The following is a 16,980-nucleotide window of genomic DNA, read 5'->3' on the forward strand; positions in this document are numbered from 1 at the left end:
TACTTTCTTTTTCTTTGATATAAAAATAGTGTAAACTTCTGTTTAATTGTTTCACATCTACTGTTAACATTATAATTGATTATAGTAGGGGTGCACAACCTTTTTCAGTGAAGGGCCACATGCACAGCAGATTGACCAATGAAGGGCCGCATGCCAAAGTGTTTAGACCGACATATTGAAAGCAATTGTTGGTGGTGATTGTTATATAAACATCATTGTTTATATAACACTAAATTATTTTTGTAGGTTAACCTTGCAATCTCTTTGCAGAAAATACAATACTTTAAAACGTTTAAAATTAGAAAATGCAAAACTGATTACTTAAGAAGGAAAACAGAATTCGAAAATCAGAATCAATTTATCAGAAAAAATTTAGATAAATTGAAATAATTAAAAAACTATGGAAAAATTTAAATTTTTTTTATCACATTACAAAATACAAAAGTCCATTTAAACATAAATTTTAACGTTAAATTTTTTTTCATAGAACTAAATTTCAAATAAATAAATATTCTAGTTATTAATATAAATTCAAGTTAAATACTTTGATTTAAAGAAAGTTTATAGGGTTAAAAATGATTAAAACAAAACTCCTTAAGTGGAAAATAAGATTTAGCATTTATTAGGGAATGTACTTTAACTTTCAGACATTTTTATTTTAAATTAATAATAAGAGGCTGAGATAGGGAAGAAAAAGAAAAGAAAGAAAACACATTAAATTTTAAGGAACTATATTCCTTAATAATAAAAAACTATTAAGATACTTGTTTACAACTTTTTATGGCGAATATATTTTTAACATGACACTTACTATTTACAATTAATACACAATCAATTAACAATCAATAAAATTTACATTACTTTACGAAACTTATTTTGATTAAATTTTTTATACAGTTAAAATTTAAGGATATACAAATCATTTCCCAGCATATAATCATAAATGATATAAAATGCTCCAAGAAGGTAGAAAATGGTTTAAAAAATTTCTTAACAGTTATACTGTAATTTGCAAAATTTTTGAATATTGTGATAATTTTATCTACTTGATCATGTGATATTTTTTGAGCCATTAAATGAAAATGTAATGATTGTATTTAAAGACTACTCTGTAACTTTGAACAGGCCAAATTCATTTTGGAAAACAGTCTTTTGACAGAAGCTGTTGTTGTGGGTAGTATTAAACTTAGCAAATAACATCATCAGTTTTGGAATTTGTCCTAGATGGTGTTCTTCCTTTCTGGGTTTTTAAATCACGGAAATACAAATAGCGATGTGTTATTTTTTAATTGCTTGAATACGAATTGCTATGTGTTATTTTTTAATTGCTTGAATACAAATTGCCATGTGTGATTTTTAAATTGCGTAAATAAAAAACTCGATGCTTGTTTTTCAAATCGCGTGAATACAAATCGTGTGGCTTTTAAATTGCAAAAGGCTGTGGCTTTTAAATTGATTTTTAAAATGCATGAATATGAATCGCGATATATGGTTTTTAAAACACGTGCATATGAATTGCGAGAAAAGTAGCAACGGATGATATTTTAAACGCCAGAACACGAATCGTGATATGTGATTTTAAATCCCGTAAATACGAAACGCTATGGATTATATTTAAATCTCGTTAATGTTAATACGAAATGCGATGCGCAATTTTCAGATAGCATAAATACAAATTACGATGTATGACTTTTAAATTACATGTGACAACAAAAAGAATAGGTTCAATGTGTGTTGTTAAACTTGCACGTGTTCATGGAACTAAAGAATTATGTCGTGTTTTGAATTATTTTTTTTTGCAAAACGGACCGCGTTTAATATAAACACCTCTCGTTTTTTTTTTTTTTTTTTTTTTTTTTTTGCTGGGAAGGTGTTGATTTGGCTAAGATACGTAATTACTTTTCAAGTTACGAAAAAAAATTAAAACTTAATCTAATTTCACGAGTTGTAATATTGTGTGAAAATATCAGGTATATTCTAAATCACAAATAAAAATGCAGCAATAGCGGGAAAGAAGAAAAAACACGTTCGAAAATCCTCTTAAAAAATTCGTGTTAAAATCGGTACAACACAAATGATAAAATCGGCACAAACAGAGCACGTAAAAAATAACTATTTTAATGCGCAATTCAAAACTCGCTTGCTGTCAAACCATAGCATTAAAAATATCATAATCTTTTTAAATCACGGGGAAAACGTAATAACTACTAAAACAATAACCAAAATACTTTTATATTTCAGATGAAATTGGAGTAAATAAAGTCCATCAAAACTTTATGTAATTTAAATGCGGGATTTGAAATTAAAATGCCGCAATAGCGTATAAAAAATATCGGTACTTTCAAAACCTTGTAGAAATGTGTAGCGATAATTTCTAAAATAGCGATTGAAAAATAATTTGATTTGCGATAAAATCGTTACAAATAAGCCATGTCAAAAAATGGTTATCTAAATGAGCGATTCTTTACTCGCGATTCGTAATAATATCGTGCTAAAATATCGAAGTTTTAAAAACCGGACGGAAATGTGCAGCAATAACTGTTGAAGAAAGGATCTAAAGTCATTTAGATTTTCCATGAAGTTTGCACAAATAAAGCGTTTCATAACTTTCAAAAATCGCTATTTCAGAAACTACTTGAAAATGGGTAGCAATAACTACCGAAAAGTCATTGGAATCGGCACATACGAAAAGCGTCAAAAGTGGTAATTAAAATTCGTAAATCGTAATAATGATGTATTAAAAATATTGGGATTTTTAAAACTATGCTGAAATCCGTAGCGTTAACCATCGAAAAACTACATTGAGATTGGGTGCGTCAAAAACTTAAAAGTGTAAATTTAAATTACCGAATTTTTTTTTTATTATTTTTCAAAAACAAATATTTAAATTTTTTTTTTCATTTTGTTCAGATTGCGGCCGCGGGCCGCACATCGAGGGTTGGCGGGCCGCAGGTTGAGCACCCCTAGATTATAGGAAACTATATCAAATGTTGCCCCCTGCAGATGGGGTAATTCTTGATCATTTTCATTTCTTCTTATAAATAGTATAAAAAATAGCTAATAAATAGTTAATTGTCTTTTCTTAAATAACAGTTCATATTTATTAAGTAGAAAAACTATAAAATATATTTTAACTATAATCACAAAATTTGTTTTTAACTGTATACAAAACAAATGGGTTCTGATATGCACCATTTCTAGCTTGTCTTACCTTCCTTATATCTTAATCTTATGTGTGTACATTGTTAAAATAATTTTTAAGTTGATAAATTAACCTAATATAAATATGGTGAGAAATTATTAGCTGAAAAAAGATACTAGGCTTCTAGAAAGCAAAAATAGCAAATTTCTTTTAATGATTGAAAATGAAAATTTCAGTGTGAGAGCTGCTGTTTGAGCTGAAGTGTTAATCTTTATCCCTGCTTTTAAATAAAACGTTTTAATAGCTGCTTAAAAATATCTTTTTGGTTCATTTGCTTGAACTTAATGTCTTATTTGTTAATTACCATTGTATAATTATTTTTAAACAGGTTATTTACTATAAAAACTGGTGATCAGTAATTACCCCAGAAATGATCAAGAGAAGGGGTAATTCCTGATCACTAAAAATTTAAAATCTTTTAAATTCTAATTAGACTTTCAAACAAAAGAAGGTAGAAAAGTACTCATCTCATATAGCTTTAAACTACCAGTAAATATTAAAATTCTATCTTGAATAGTTTTTTCACGAAATAGATGTTTGCATTTTTTGATTAGGAATTACCACAGGTCACCCTATATGCTTAAAAATATTTTTTCCACACATATGACTTTATGAATGGTCAATTCTAAAATTATCAATAAAATAGAAAAATGAATATAAAATTAACTTATCCTGAAGCCTTACCTGAAATGCTGATTGTTTAACTAATGAGTTAGATTTTACATCAGCTTTTTTAGCATTTTCTTTTCCTGGTACTTTATTAACTGCATTGTTTTGCCCAGACTTTCTTGAATAACTTGCACCCTTAACGTTTTTTGAGGCTTCTTTTGAAAACATAATTATCTAACAAATAAAAAATGTTTTATTCACTACAATCGCAAAAATAGAGGAGGAAATTAAAAAGAAAAAACAATTCAATCAAAATACAGGAATTTAAAATGTTCAAACATAATGTGAACCAATAACTCATTAATTTAAAAAAATTATAACAGAATGGCATTAATTAAATTATATTGTTTATATAACAAGTGTTATCATTAAGTGTTAACAGAAGTTCATGAACAAATAGCTGTGGTAGCTTTTAGACCCACCCTGGGTTGAAAGAAAATCAGTATAAAAAGTGAAAAGGTGCTAGAATGCCGAAAAATCAGAACATTTTGATCTAAAATCATATTTTCTATATGAGGCTAAAAAATTGGTACAACACAATTATATCGGAACAGTTGGCAGCTATGTAATTGAAATATGTTTATTATCAGCAAATTATTTTACATGCAGCTAATTTAAAACAATAATTTAACAGTTTAATACCAGTCTTATCCACTTTTATTCTTTAATTAATTAATTGTCCTATTTAGAAATGTAATAATTTATATTCATTTCTTTTTCATTATTTCTTTGGATAAAACCTATACCAATGGCTCTAAGTTTCAGAAACACCCAATACTTAAAAATTCCCTGTAAACGAAATTAGATATTTTGAAAATTGTTGGCTGTATTAAACTTGTTTATCTTCAATTACTCATGAAATGTTCAAAGAGATTTAAAACAACTTAATGAAAAAGACAACAAATTTGAATATTTATAAACCAACTAAAAACCAACAAACTAAAATGTAATAGTCAGAAGCCGAACCCTTGATACAATGCGCGGATTAGAGTTTAGTATGTAATATATATATAATATAAATCTTCTAATGTAAAAAAAAAAAAAAAAAAAATTATTTACTTTGAGGATTTATTTACACATTTCTATAAAACAGGAATACTTTCGAAATATTTAAAATTCATAACACATAGAAGATATAATTGGACTAGTTTTAATATAGTAAATACTTTTAAAATTAGTATTACCACACATGGGTAGAAAACGTTAATTAGAAACAACTATGAAAAAACCTTCAAAGAATATTCTTATTACAAGGCAGTAAAAAAGAACCATGAAAAAGATTAAAATAAACTGTAAAAAAAACAAAGCAATGATAAAAGAAATCAAAGCAATTATGGTCAAAGAACTCGAAAAGACGGTAGAAGAAATGTACCAGCTAACTCGTTACTTAAAATTTAAACCATAAATTACACAGAGTTTACGTCCATTTGACGATAAATTTGAGTTTAACAATCTATCTATAACTATCATTAGCAAAAATATTTCATTAAAAAGGATATTAAATTAAAATCTTAGAAAAAGATTATTTCATGTGTACCTTGTCCTGGTATAAAACGATATCCCGGAACACTTAAATTGAATTTCCTAATATATAAACATTAAAATATTTTTAAAATAACTTTAAGATAGTTAAAATTAAAAGGATATTTTTAAAAAACCCAATTTGTTGGACAAAGAAATTTCTAAAATGCTACAATTGCAAAAATGTTTTTAAATTTACTTTTAAACAACAACACAATTTCATTGGATAATGCTGTCAACGTACGGTTGCGGATTATTAGAGGTCAAACAGGTAAATATGGAAAATTATTAAATTATTTTTCCGACTCTTGAAAGAAGCGAAACGATTATATTAGTATAATATAATTTTATGGTAAATATTTAATGTGACTAATGAATAGTTTAAAATATTTTTTTTCTACTCTCAACTAATGAGTGTATATTCGGTCATCTAAACTTTAGCTTGTTGCCATAGCAACAAGTGGCTTTGTTTTCTTTGGGTTTAAGATCAAAACTTAGCAAATTTTACTGTTAAAAAAAAAGCTTAGGGCACAAATATTTAATAATATTTTCAAAAGAAAAAGTCAGCTTCTATATTCACAGTATATTGGGAAACTCATGTTCTTTACTTAATAGTTAAATTATTTTTTTTTTCATCTTTGTTTTACGAAGTAAAAAGAAAAATGGACGAAACTTCTTCTGATGAGTGAGAAAATTATTTTTCAGACTTTTCGTGTTCTTATTTTAAATAAAACTACGTTTTATTATAAAACTATGAATGTAATTTTTTATTGAATGTGGCTGATAGTTTAACCAAATTTTTGTTCTGCTTGTGTATCCATACATAATCCTCTTTTGTTCTTTAGAATCAACATGGGAACAGCTTTCATCAATAGATTGAGGCTTAACTATCACTACGATTATTAAACATTACTTCACTAGTATTTAAGACATGCTAACCCATTTCAATCTTGTGATACCTTTTGATAGAAAGCTTATTCACCCAAGACTAAGAATTCAAAGAAAAAGCAATTACCCACATCCATATTTATTTGAACCATCTTAATTTTTAAAACAGAGTTTATATAATTAAATAAATTGTACTTCCAAATTCCTCCGCAGATGATGTTGCATTAAGATGCAACTTCTGAATTCTAAATTAAATTCTATTATTATTCTTGTAAATATTATCTAATATTTACAAGAATAATAATAGAATTTCTTCTAAAACAAGCAAGAGCAAAATTTTACTATTCTTAGAAAATAAAAGACAGTTCTGGCAATTGAGACAGTGAAAAAAAAACCCAGATGGATAGAGTTATTGATTTAGTTAAATTATTGTAGACCAGAATTTTAAGCCTATCTAGATTATAAATGAATTTATTAAACAAACAGTGCAATGAAGTGATAAAGTCTAAGACAAAGCTAATTTAGAGAAGTTGGTGGACATTTTTTTTTTTATTTGAGGCAACCGAATTCCATAAAATTTTGAAAGATAAGTTGGATAATGTATCATATCATAATGAATGTGAAAACCACTTCCTTATGACTATGTAAAATATGTATTTAGAACTACTTATATAGCATAGAAATCTTAATAAATAACAAAATGAAGAGCTATTTTTGACATTCTTTTATTAAGATGGTTGTAATTAGTTAATAAATATTTTTCTGTAAATTTGTAAAATTTTTTTTGGTAATTCAAAGTAGGCAATTCTTTGAGTGTTTCATATTTTGCATAATAGAGGGTAGGTTTTTAAAGAAAGTTTCACAGTATAAGTCTACACGTGCACGCATTATAATATTTAATTGAATCACTTGATTTAAAAAGTCATACAAAATTAGTAAACTCTTATCTGTATGGAGAATATAGGTAAAGAAGGACATGATGTTTTAAGCAAGATATTATAGGTGCCCTATATGTAGAGGTGCATTAAGAATATTATTCTTAGATTTTCAAAAATTAACCTTTTTTTTAAATCTAATTTTTTATTTAAGGTAAAAATTTTATGTAACTAAATTATTTTGATTTTCTAATTATTGTTATTAGGTCAAAATAACGTTAATATTAATTGTTATAATCACCTTTTTAATAACTATAGTATAATAGATGGGATTTTCAGTAAAAACATAAACAAAAACAAATCTTGAGTTATTTAACTTCATGACTTCTGGTTAGAAAGTTTACAGCTGCTTACTACAGATCGCTGTGCAAGGCAATATTTTCAAACAGATAATTTTGATTTCAATAAAAAAATAACATAATTTCTGTGCTCAAATCTGCTGTCTTTCATAGGATATTATTTATTTATTCTGATGACTTTGATTTGAAAAGTTGTCTAGGGTATTTATAGATGAATTGTTAAAAATGCTGACATAGTTGCTACATTCAGGAAAAAACTTGTATTTTTTATTTGACTTTTTTTTTACTTGTTTATTATTATTTGTTCTTGTTGCAAGTAGTGAACAATGCATACATTAGTGTTAGCATTTAGTAAGAATAGCAAGACTAAGTTAATTTTAGTTATCATTTAGAACAGAGAGACAGAATACGCAGTGAAAATATGTTCAGCCAAATGACCTCAAAATACACCAGATAAAGTAACCCGGAAATATGGGTTATGAAGTCTACAGTACTGCTTTGGAGTAGAAGACATTATCCATAGAATAATTTTCCTTGTAAAATTTTAAACTTACCTGCTGCCCATACAGAGCAATATTTTATCCATTACTGATTAATAATTTTTCCTGTTATTAAATTATTTTTTATAAAGCTTAGGTATCTGCCTTTTGTTACTTTTTACATATTATATTTAATAGCTTCAAATTGTTTTCTTTCAGATTAGAACATTCATCCAAGTGGCTTCATGCTCACTATGATCCATTAGCTACCTTATATACATTTTCATCATGCATGTGTTTAGCAGACTTGCATGGTGATGGAGATTATAAATTAATTGTTGCTGATTTAGGAACTGGAACTCATAATATGAAGTTAAAAGTTTATAAAGGTATCTTTCAAAACCATTTTATAATTTGTGAATTAAAGACAATGAGATGGCCTCCAATCACTTAAGCCAAAACTTAACTAAATCAGTTAGTTTTTGATGACTTTGTGAATATTTGAATTTAACAAATTAAAGGTCATTTTCATGAGATTTGATGTACAAATCAAGTATTTAACATAATTATTTTACAAAAACATAAATCTATAGAACTTAGTTGCATTTTATCCATATACTTATTTTAATTGTTTGAAATATGTTGGTTTTTAACTGTTTTATAGTTTTGAACTCAATTTAAATTTGAATTGATAACTGTTTATTTGTATGTTTGAATCAATTTCTTTAAATGATATCTGATTTTATAAATGCTTTAACATTTGTTTATCATTTGCAATTTAGAAAAATAATTTGTTACCTCTGTTAGTCAACTGTTTAACAGTGTCCTACTACAAATCTGCTTTCCCTACATCACCTGAGGGAGATTATAATGCTGATTCTGTGAATAAAGCATTCCTGCAACAGCCTATTATGCGTCAGGAATTATGAAGGTTAAGTTTTCTCAATTTCTTGAGCAATAGCATGATGTGGCAATGTGATCAGCATTACGCAAAACCGCTTTTACTTCCCTGACATTCTAGCACATATCAATCTGAAGCTAGGTGTGCTTCAAACCCAGCTTCAGATTGATGGGTTCAGCTTGATGGGTTCAGATTGATAGGTTAGCCATATTTGGTGTTTATAAAGCTGCGTGTGCTTCACACCCAGTTTTGTAAATGTCACAATAAAGGATCGAATCCCAGTTCTTCACAATGATAACTCAGTGTCTTAACTAGTGATCAATCACTGTGACTCCAATTTAGTTAATAACTGATTTTTGAATTAATATAATAAAAACTTAGATATATTATTTTACCAATTAATTTGTAATTATATACAAATGTTGTAGGGAGAAAAATTGTATGCACCAGGTTCAAACTTTTTTGAAAAATAAGCTCTTAAAAACACTTTTCAAAACCAATAAAACATTTAATAAAAACTCATCAAAACATTAAAAAAAAAATTTTTTTTTAAAGTTTTCGTTCATTTTTTCTGTGTTTATTCTTCATTTATGTCAATAATATCTTTTAAAATCTAATTATATGAAAAATTCAAATTTACTTGAATCTGTTATCTAACAAATGTTTAGATCAATCTCATTCAATAGACAACATTTTGATAAATCTCATGCGATGCCACAATTTTTTAGAACATTAAAGCAATTTTTCCTTATTATTTACTCTAAGCACTTATCCATTTTTTTAAGAGAGGCATACAAATAAAACCTACTTCTGTATCTATGTTAGTTATATAAGGTACTTATCACAATTAATTAAACATGACTGGTATCAATAACAGTATGACAATTTCTTATGTCCCCCTCTCTTTCTAAGAACCTTCTTCTTCAGAATATTTTTCCTCTCCTGTATATCAATATAATTTGTATGTGTAAAAGTATTAGGGTTAAATATAAAAATATACTGCTAAACATTTAGTTTATAACTTTTGTTAAGTTCATTTTTTTTCTTCAAACAGAAGTTTTGGATATTTTGTTTACAAAGTTTTTTAACTTAGTTAACAAAATTTATATTAATATAAATCTATGATAATTTTTCTTATAAGTAAATTTCTACATGTTGCAATATATTATCTGGCTATAAAAATGGTAATATTTATCAGAATATCCCTATTTAAAATACAAATCTCATTTTAGATATCTCTATTAGAGTTACCCATCCTCATTCCTGTATTCTTGTTTGGTACCGTGATTATTTAATTCACACTGTATTTTTAAGTTCTGAATTTATTTTTAATTGTTTAGTTTAATATACAAAGATTATTTAAAACTTATTTGTTAATATTTTTTTCCTTCAAAAATTTTATTACTTTTTTAAGTAAATATTTTTTATTTATTTATTATTTTTTTTTTTTTTTATAGGCACACATTTACTCTCTGAACATACCATTATTGATCTCCCAACTGGTGTTGTATCTTTTCACATGGATACCTGTGATCCACGTTCTCCTGGTAATTATGTATTAATATTTATTGTTTTATATTGCCCCCTAATGGTTGATCAATTTTGAAGAAAACAGTAATAAAAGTGCTTATTTTTTAATCAAGAAAATTATGTAACACTATGTGATGTACAATGTAAGTATTCTTTGTTAATTTTTGAGTAAAAGTTTAGCTTGAAATAAAAAAAGAATGCCGTTATCTTGTTAAAAATAAACTATCTCCAGACACATAATGAATTGTTTTATACTATCATCCGATGTATAGATTGAGAAATAAACATGATTCTGAGCATAAGAAATAGTTTGTTTTCATATTTTTGGATTGTTACTTTTGTTCACTCCAGCACAGAAATATCATGGGCATGAGAAATGGAGGGAAAAACTTCTTCAACCCGTCATTTTAACAGAAACGAGAGAAAAAATACCAAAGGATTTAAACAGTATCAGATATATTTAAAATTTTACAATGCATGGAAAGTTTTGCAATACATCCTAGAAAACATATATTTTTTTAATTTTTATTTTTTTTAAAACTCAAAGTAGATTAGGAAAATAAAAATTCATCTGCAGTCTTCCATTTTGTGATTCAGTAAATACTTTCTGCAAATTCTTTAGAATCACTAAGTTGTGGAGGTTATCTTCACTAACTTTTCCTGGATATTCTTTCTTTATTTTTTTCTTTGATAAAAAGATTTCTTTAAGCTAAGATTCTGCTAGACTTTGAAAACTATGGGTCCTTAGGATCCAAGACTTCCAAATTTTTGGATCCTTTTTCACTACTAGTGAGTCTTTATTTAAAATTATTCAAATCTCTATTTTTAAAACTAAACATGAAAAATAATTATTTTGATGATTAAGGAAAAGTTGCAATCTTTTGTTGATTAAGTTGTAATAATTCAACAAAAAATTAAAACCAAATTTTCTATGTTAATTCAACTCAAAATTATTTTTCACTCCTTTTTTTAATGCAGAAAAGAAGTCTTGTTTAATTTGACTTACAAAAACTTGCTGGTGTGTTTTTTTTTTCTTTTTATTTCTTGTGATGAAAAAATTACACATCCTGGAATGCAATGTTTTTTTTTTGTTTGCATCCCCCTTACTATTTTTAATGTATTGATCATTAAAAATCTAATGTTTCTTGATTTTCAATCTTCAAAAATAATTTAATAGTGTGTTTTTAAAAGCTGTACAACTGTAGAATAATTAGGAGCCTAGGGATATATTATTTAATATCTGGTGGTTAATAAGAGTTTGACTTTAATAAGAGTTTGATATTTTGTACATTGTTTTTAAAATTTAATTATTTTATTATTTTTTTTATTAAATGTCTTAATTTCTTAAATTACTTATTTTATCTTTTACAGCTATTGCTGTTGCTTCTGGTGCACATATATACATATACAAGAATATGAGACCATTTTATAAATTCACCTTGCCTGCCTCTTCTGTTTGCCCCTCAGAAATGGAAGCTTGGAGTCAAGCAAAAAATGTGATTTATTAGTTTTTCATTAAGAATCCTGCATTCATTAAGATAATAAGAATTTTTTTTGATTAATTTAATCTTTTAAAATTAAATCAATACAGTCGGATCCCGTTTTAGCGAATTCCATGGGACCGGAGCTATTTTTACGCAATAATGAAAATTCGTTATACCGATATTACGAATTTTCAACATTAACAAATATTATTTCGTTACATTGGGATTACTATTCATATGAAAAATCAGTTTACAGTTTTGATATTATATTTTTAATCTAGATTTGGGAAAATATCAATGTAATATTAAAAGAGCGCACAAAACTAATGTAAACAATGAATTTATTAACACTTACTAATTAGGCAGATACATAATCAGTAATTTTTTTCTGAACAAATGATTTAGAACCAGTAGAAATAAAAAAAATTTCCAAATTATGCACATGTTCAAACAAAGTATCTGAAAAGTTTTTTTGTGCCGATAAATATCTCTTTACAGCTTCCAAATTGGCCAAGGCTTGTGAAGCTGTAGGTACATTGTTTTCTTCTGGACATTCTTCATCATCGCTGCTGTCCGAAAGTGATTTTTGTCTGTTTTCTTGAATCATACGTACAATATCATTGTCTGTCAATGCTTCGCATGTTCTAGCATCATCATCTGTTGTCAAGACTGACTTCGTTTGGCACTGATGTTTCTTTTGTCACATGTTCCCATAAAGGCTGCAAATCGATGATTACATCATTAATTTCATCGACTGTTTCATTGTCAATTGCCGAAATTAAATTTGCTTTCTTCCATCCATTACAGATGACTTTTTGGCTAATGTCTTCCCATGCTCCAGCAATCATATCCATTGCTTGCTTTACATCTGGTTTCGTAATTGCTTCTTTGTTTCCGATTTGCACAAGCATACGCCTCAAAAGTTGTGCTCGATACTTTCCCTTTACCACTTTAATTATACACTGGTCAAGAGGTTGTAAAATTGACGTACAATTAGGAGGAAAGTATTCAATGTGAATACATTCCAATTTTGGTGGCTCATTGTGGGGTGAACAATTCAGAGATGCCAACTGCTCCGGACACGGCAAAAGAATTAAATAAACGGTAAATAACTACAAAGTAAATTTTGCAAATATTTGATTATTTTTGCATGCTTTTTGAGGGGAATAGCATGACATAAGTCATGAAAGTGTTGTTGTTGTTGCTAATTCCCATCTGGTCTGACGGGGTCAGGCCAGATCAATGAATCCGCCTACAAATTATTTAGAAATAGTGGTGGATAAAAATTTTCTAAATTGAATTTATTAAACCAAGAATGACAATTAATAAACTACCACAATGTATATTTGCTGTCCGGAGCAAGTTGGCATCTCTGACAATTATCAATAAGAAGCAGGATTTTTCTTTTCTTGCGTTTCATATCTTCATCAAACTCAACCAACCACTCATTAAATATTCCAGTCGTAATCCACGCTTTGCGGCTAGATCTATAATCACAAGGTAGTGAATTTATATTTTTTAGGCACCTAGGTTTGGCAGATTTGCCGATAACCATAACTTTTCTCTTTTCAGTGCCTGACATATTGCAGCAAAACAAAGCAGTTAAACGCAGTTTTGAATTTTTGCCTCCAATGCATTTATCTTTTTTAAACGCCAGGGTTTTGTTTGGTAACAACTGGAAAAAAATTCCCTCTTCGTCTGCGTTGAAAACATCAGAAGGATCATAAGACCTAATTGCATCCGATATTTTTTCTGATTTCCAGTCATTCACAGCTTTTAAATCAACAGAGTTTGCTTCACCACAAATTTGTTTTGCAACAATAACATAACGTTCCTTAAATCGATTCAACCAACCAACACTTGCTTGAAAATTTTCGTTTCCAAAAGTTCTTGCAAATTCTAAAGCCTTTTCACGAATGAGGGGCCCCGGAAATTGGAATGTTTCGGGAGCGAATATCCTGGAACCATGTAAAAACAACTGCATCTACATCTTAAAAATTTGAAAGTCGTATCTTTTTTCTATGTGATCCGATCAATGCTGATTGCACTTGCTGTTCCAACTTCGTTTGATTTTTTAAAAAAGTAGATAGAGTAGATGGGGATAGTCCATACTTTGTCGCAACGTCAGCTTTTTTTATCCCATGATCAACTTCTGAAACGCAACTTCTACGCTTTTGACCACTCATTATGCTTAAAAAGGAAAACAAAATGCTTGCAAACGTTGAAAGCAGACAGACTGATTTAACTAACCTTCTCCGATTGAAGTTGCACACCACTCTGGTAATTTTCTGAAACTTGTTTACACCCGTTTTACACCTTGAGTTCTTAGAACAGCTCTCCCCCCCCTATTTAGTCTGTTGTAATTCAAGGAAGGAATTGTTCTGCTAAGAGTGGTCACTTCTAATCTATCATTCTTGACAAGCCCTTTCTATTGAATAGAATTCCCTCTTTTAAAAGCATGTGTATTTTGACTTCTTAAAACATGAATGAATCAATGCAAGGGTCAACTCAGGGTGGTCTCTTTCCAGTGATTCTTCTTTTTTTGACAGGTTTTTCACATTTGAAACTTATTAGTATTTTAAGGGTGATAAAACATTTCCTTTCTGAGAACATTTTTGAAGAAATGTGTCTTGTTCATCAAAGAAAATAAGACCTGGTGTTCATTTTCGCCTTCGCTAAATCGGATAATTGATTTCGTAATATCGGTATTTTTTATACATTGTTCACATGGAAATACATTTGGGGATTCGGAAAATATTCGTTACTTTGAAATTTTCGCTATTTCGAATTTCGCAAAAACGGGATTCGACTGTAATACAGGGTGTTTATAAAGTCCCGGACCCATTTTGATGTTTAATAACTCATAAAATAATAAAGATAAATTAAAATTAATAACATAAATGATTAGATAGACTCAAAAAGTTTCATGACCCTTGTCAATGAACTTCCACATGTGCTCCCTTCGTCGCACGGAGAATATCAAGTTGATAGTCAATTTGATGCCAGGCAGCGGAGGCTATTGCGGTCATCAATGTTCGACACGATCCTCCTGTGATTGCAGAATGTGTGGTGTGGACTTATACACGGCCGAGTCATTGGGCCTTTCTTTTTTACAGAAAAGACAGTCTCATCAGTCGTATACTTAGACATGTTGGAAAACTTTGTATTTCCACAACTAGAAGAGCTTCAGCCACATCTCTTTTTGCAACAAGATGGTGCACCACCTCATTGGGGTATCATCGTTCGTAGTTCTTTGAATGACCATTTTCCAGGAAGATGGATTGGGCGAGGAGGTCCAATTCCTTGGCCACCCAGATCACCTGATATAATGCCGCTGGACTTTTATCTTTGGGGATTTATAAAGGACAATGTTTACAGGAGGATCGTGTCAAACATTGATGACCTAAAAGCCAGAATTACAACCGCAATAGCCTCTGTGGATGCCGACATGCTTACCGCTACCTGGCGTGAAATTGACAATCGACTTGATATTTTCCGTGCGACAAAGGGGGCACACATGGAAGTTCATTGTCAAGGGTCATGAAACTTTTTGAGTCTATCTAACCATTTATGTTATTAATTTTAATCTATCTTTATTATTTTATGAGTTATTAAACATCAAAATGGGTCCTGAACTTTATAAACACCCTGTATATATAATAATATTTTTTTAAATTAAATTAGTAGCTGAATAATATTTTTCATTTAATTTTAATTTTTTAGAAATAAAAACAAGCTATTTTTACGATTTTAAGCGTTTGTAAACATTTTAATTAAGTAAATTTACTAATCATAAACTTTGAAAATTTAGGAATTTGTGACATTATTTTAATGTTATTTCTCCTCTTACTTGCAAGTTGACATAAGTAGCTAATTTTCTATTAAACATATTAGCCATTTAATATTTCAAACTTGTTATACCGCATGCTTTATAATTTGATAACTTATTCCAAATATTTTGAGTGGAATTTTGTGGTAATTAACAAATGTTTCTTACTTCTAAGAACGTTTTTTTAATTCTTTCTTCTGGTTAATAAGAAAAAACAGTCATTTTCTTCATATTACAGTGTACCATGTTTTTTTTGTATGTATTTTATATTATTATTTTTTTTGGTGCAGCTAATCGAAGGAAAATTATGTATCTTGTTTTTTTGTCTGAAAACTTTCTACTTATTCAAATTCTTTGTCAAACATAAATGCATTAATGAGATAAAAAAGAAAGTGAAACAATTACCTCCCTTAATTTTTCCAAATTTTATGTACTATTTTTACATCTATACCAGTCTTTATATTCAATAATAAAAAATTGTATGAAACTTTATAGTTTTTTTTAACATGAAAGCTTAAAAAACTATAGAATTATAGAAAAATCAATGTAATTAAGTTAGTAATATTATTGAGGTAACTAGAAACTCACATAACATCAGGGCTTTGTTCTAGTTACATTATGAATTTTGTATAATCTTTTAATTGAGATTCATAATTAAACATTCGGAATTTTTAGGAAGAAATTGATGTCAATACACTCAGGGAATTTTTAGAAAATATTAGGTAAGTCGAGTCTATTTAATGAAAACAAGTAATTTAGCTTCTTCTTTGCAGTTTTTTTTGTAGCCTATTCAACATATATTTATATATATGGGTCATTCTCACCAAAACTGTCATTTTTCAGTTCATAAAATCCCAAAAAAGTAAAGTGAATAAAAAGCTCTGAAACTTTTTATATTAATAGAAATATGTAATGGCATTATAAAGAAAGTATATATCGTATAAATTATACTTAATATTTAAATTAATTAATTTTTTAAATAATTAATTTATAATTAATTAATTTATAATAATTAATTAATTAATTTAATAAATAAATTAATTAATTTAATAAATTAATTTATTAATTTTTTAATTTATTTTTCAAATTAATTAATAAGTAAATTAATTATTTTCACTATTTAAAAAGTGAGGGAATGACACTAATAGTGAGGGAATGATATTTTATTTTAATACATGTTTTTATCTAAGTTACATCTACCTAAAGTTTGAAAATGATAACATACTAAGTATATCTAATATTT

The 16,980-nt window shown here is 27.9% G+C and overlaps 2 protein-coding genes across 2 annotated transcripts in view; one reads left to right on the forward strand and one right to left on the reverse strand.

The window, feature by feature from the left end:
• LOC107447970 (aurora kinase C) overlaps window positions 1-5,650 on the reverse strand; it is a 30,162-nt gene extending 24,512 nt beyond the window's left edge. The window contains exons 1-2 of the mRNA XM_016063026.3: window positions 5,409-5,650; window positions 3,887-4,045 (exon numbers count right to left, since the gene is read on the reverse strand). Of these exons, the coding sequence (XP_015918512.1) occupies window positions 3,887-4,039 (153 nt within the window). The 5' untranslated portion in view covers window positions 4,040-4,045; window positions 5,409-5,650. The remainder of the gene's footprint in view (window positions 1-3,886; window positions 4,046-5,408) is intronic.
• A 173-nt stretch (window positions 5,651-5,823) lies between these two features.
• Window positions 5,824-16,980, forward strand: part of BBS1 (Bardet-Biedl syndrome 1) — a 34,350-nt gene continuing 23,193 nt past the window's right edge. The window contains exons 1-5 of the mRNA XM_016063033.3: window positions 5,824-6,077; window positions 8,213-8,382; window positions 10,352-10,441; window positions 11,796-11,920; window positions 16,413-16,459. Coding sequence (XP_015918519.1) covers window positions 6,055-6,077; window positions 8,213-8,382; window positions 10,352-10,441; window positions 11,796-11,920; window positions 16,413-16,459 — 455 coding nt within the window. The 5' untranslated portion in view covers window positions 5,824-6,054. The remainder of the gene's footprint in view (window positions 6,078-8,212; window positions 8,383-10,351; window positions 10,442-11,795; window positions 11,921-16,412; window positions 16,460-16,980) is intronic.

This window comes from Parasteatoda tepidariorum, chromosome 3 (assembly GCF_982258835.1).
Source record: "Parasteatoda tepidariorum strain Cologne lab strain chromosome 3, Ptep-v5.0, whole genome shotgun sequence".
In the NCBI taxonomy this organism is placed as follows: Eukaryota; Metazoa; Arthropoda; class Arachnida; order Araneae; family Theridiidae; genus Parasteatoda; species Parasteatoda tepidariorum.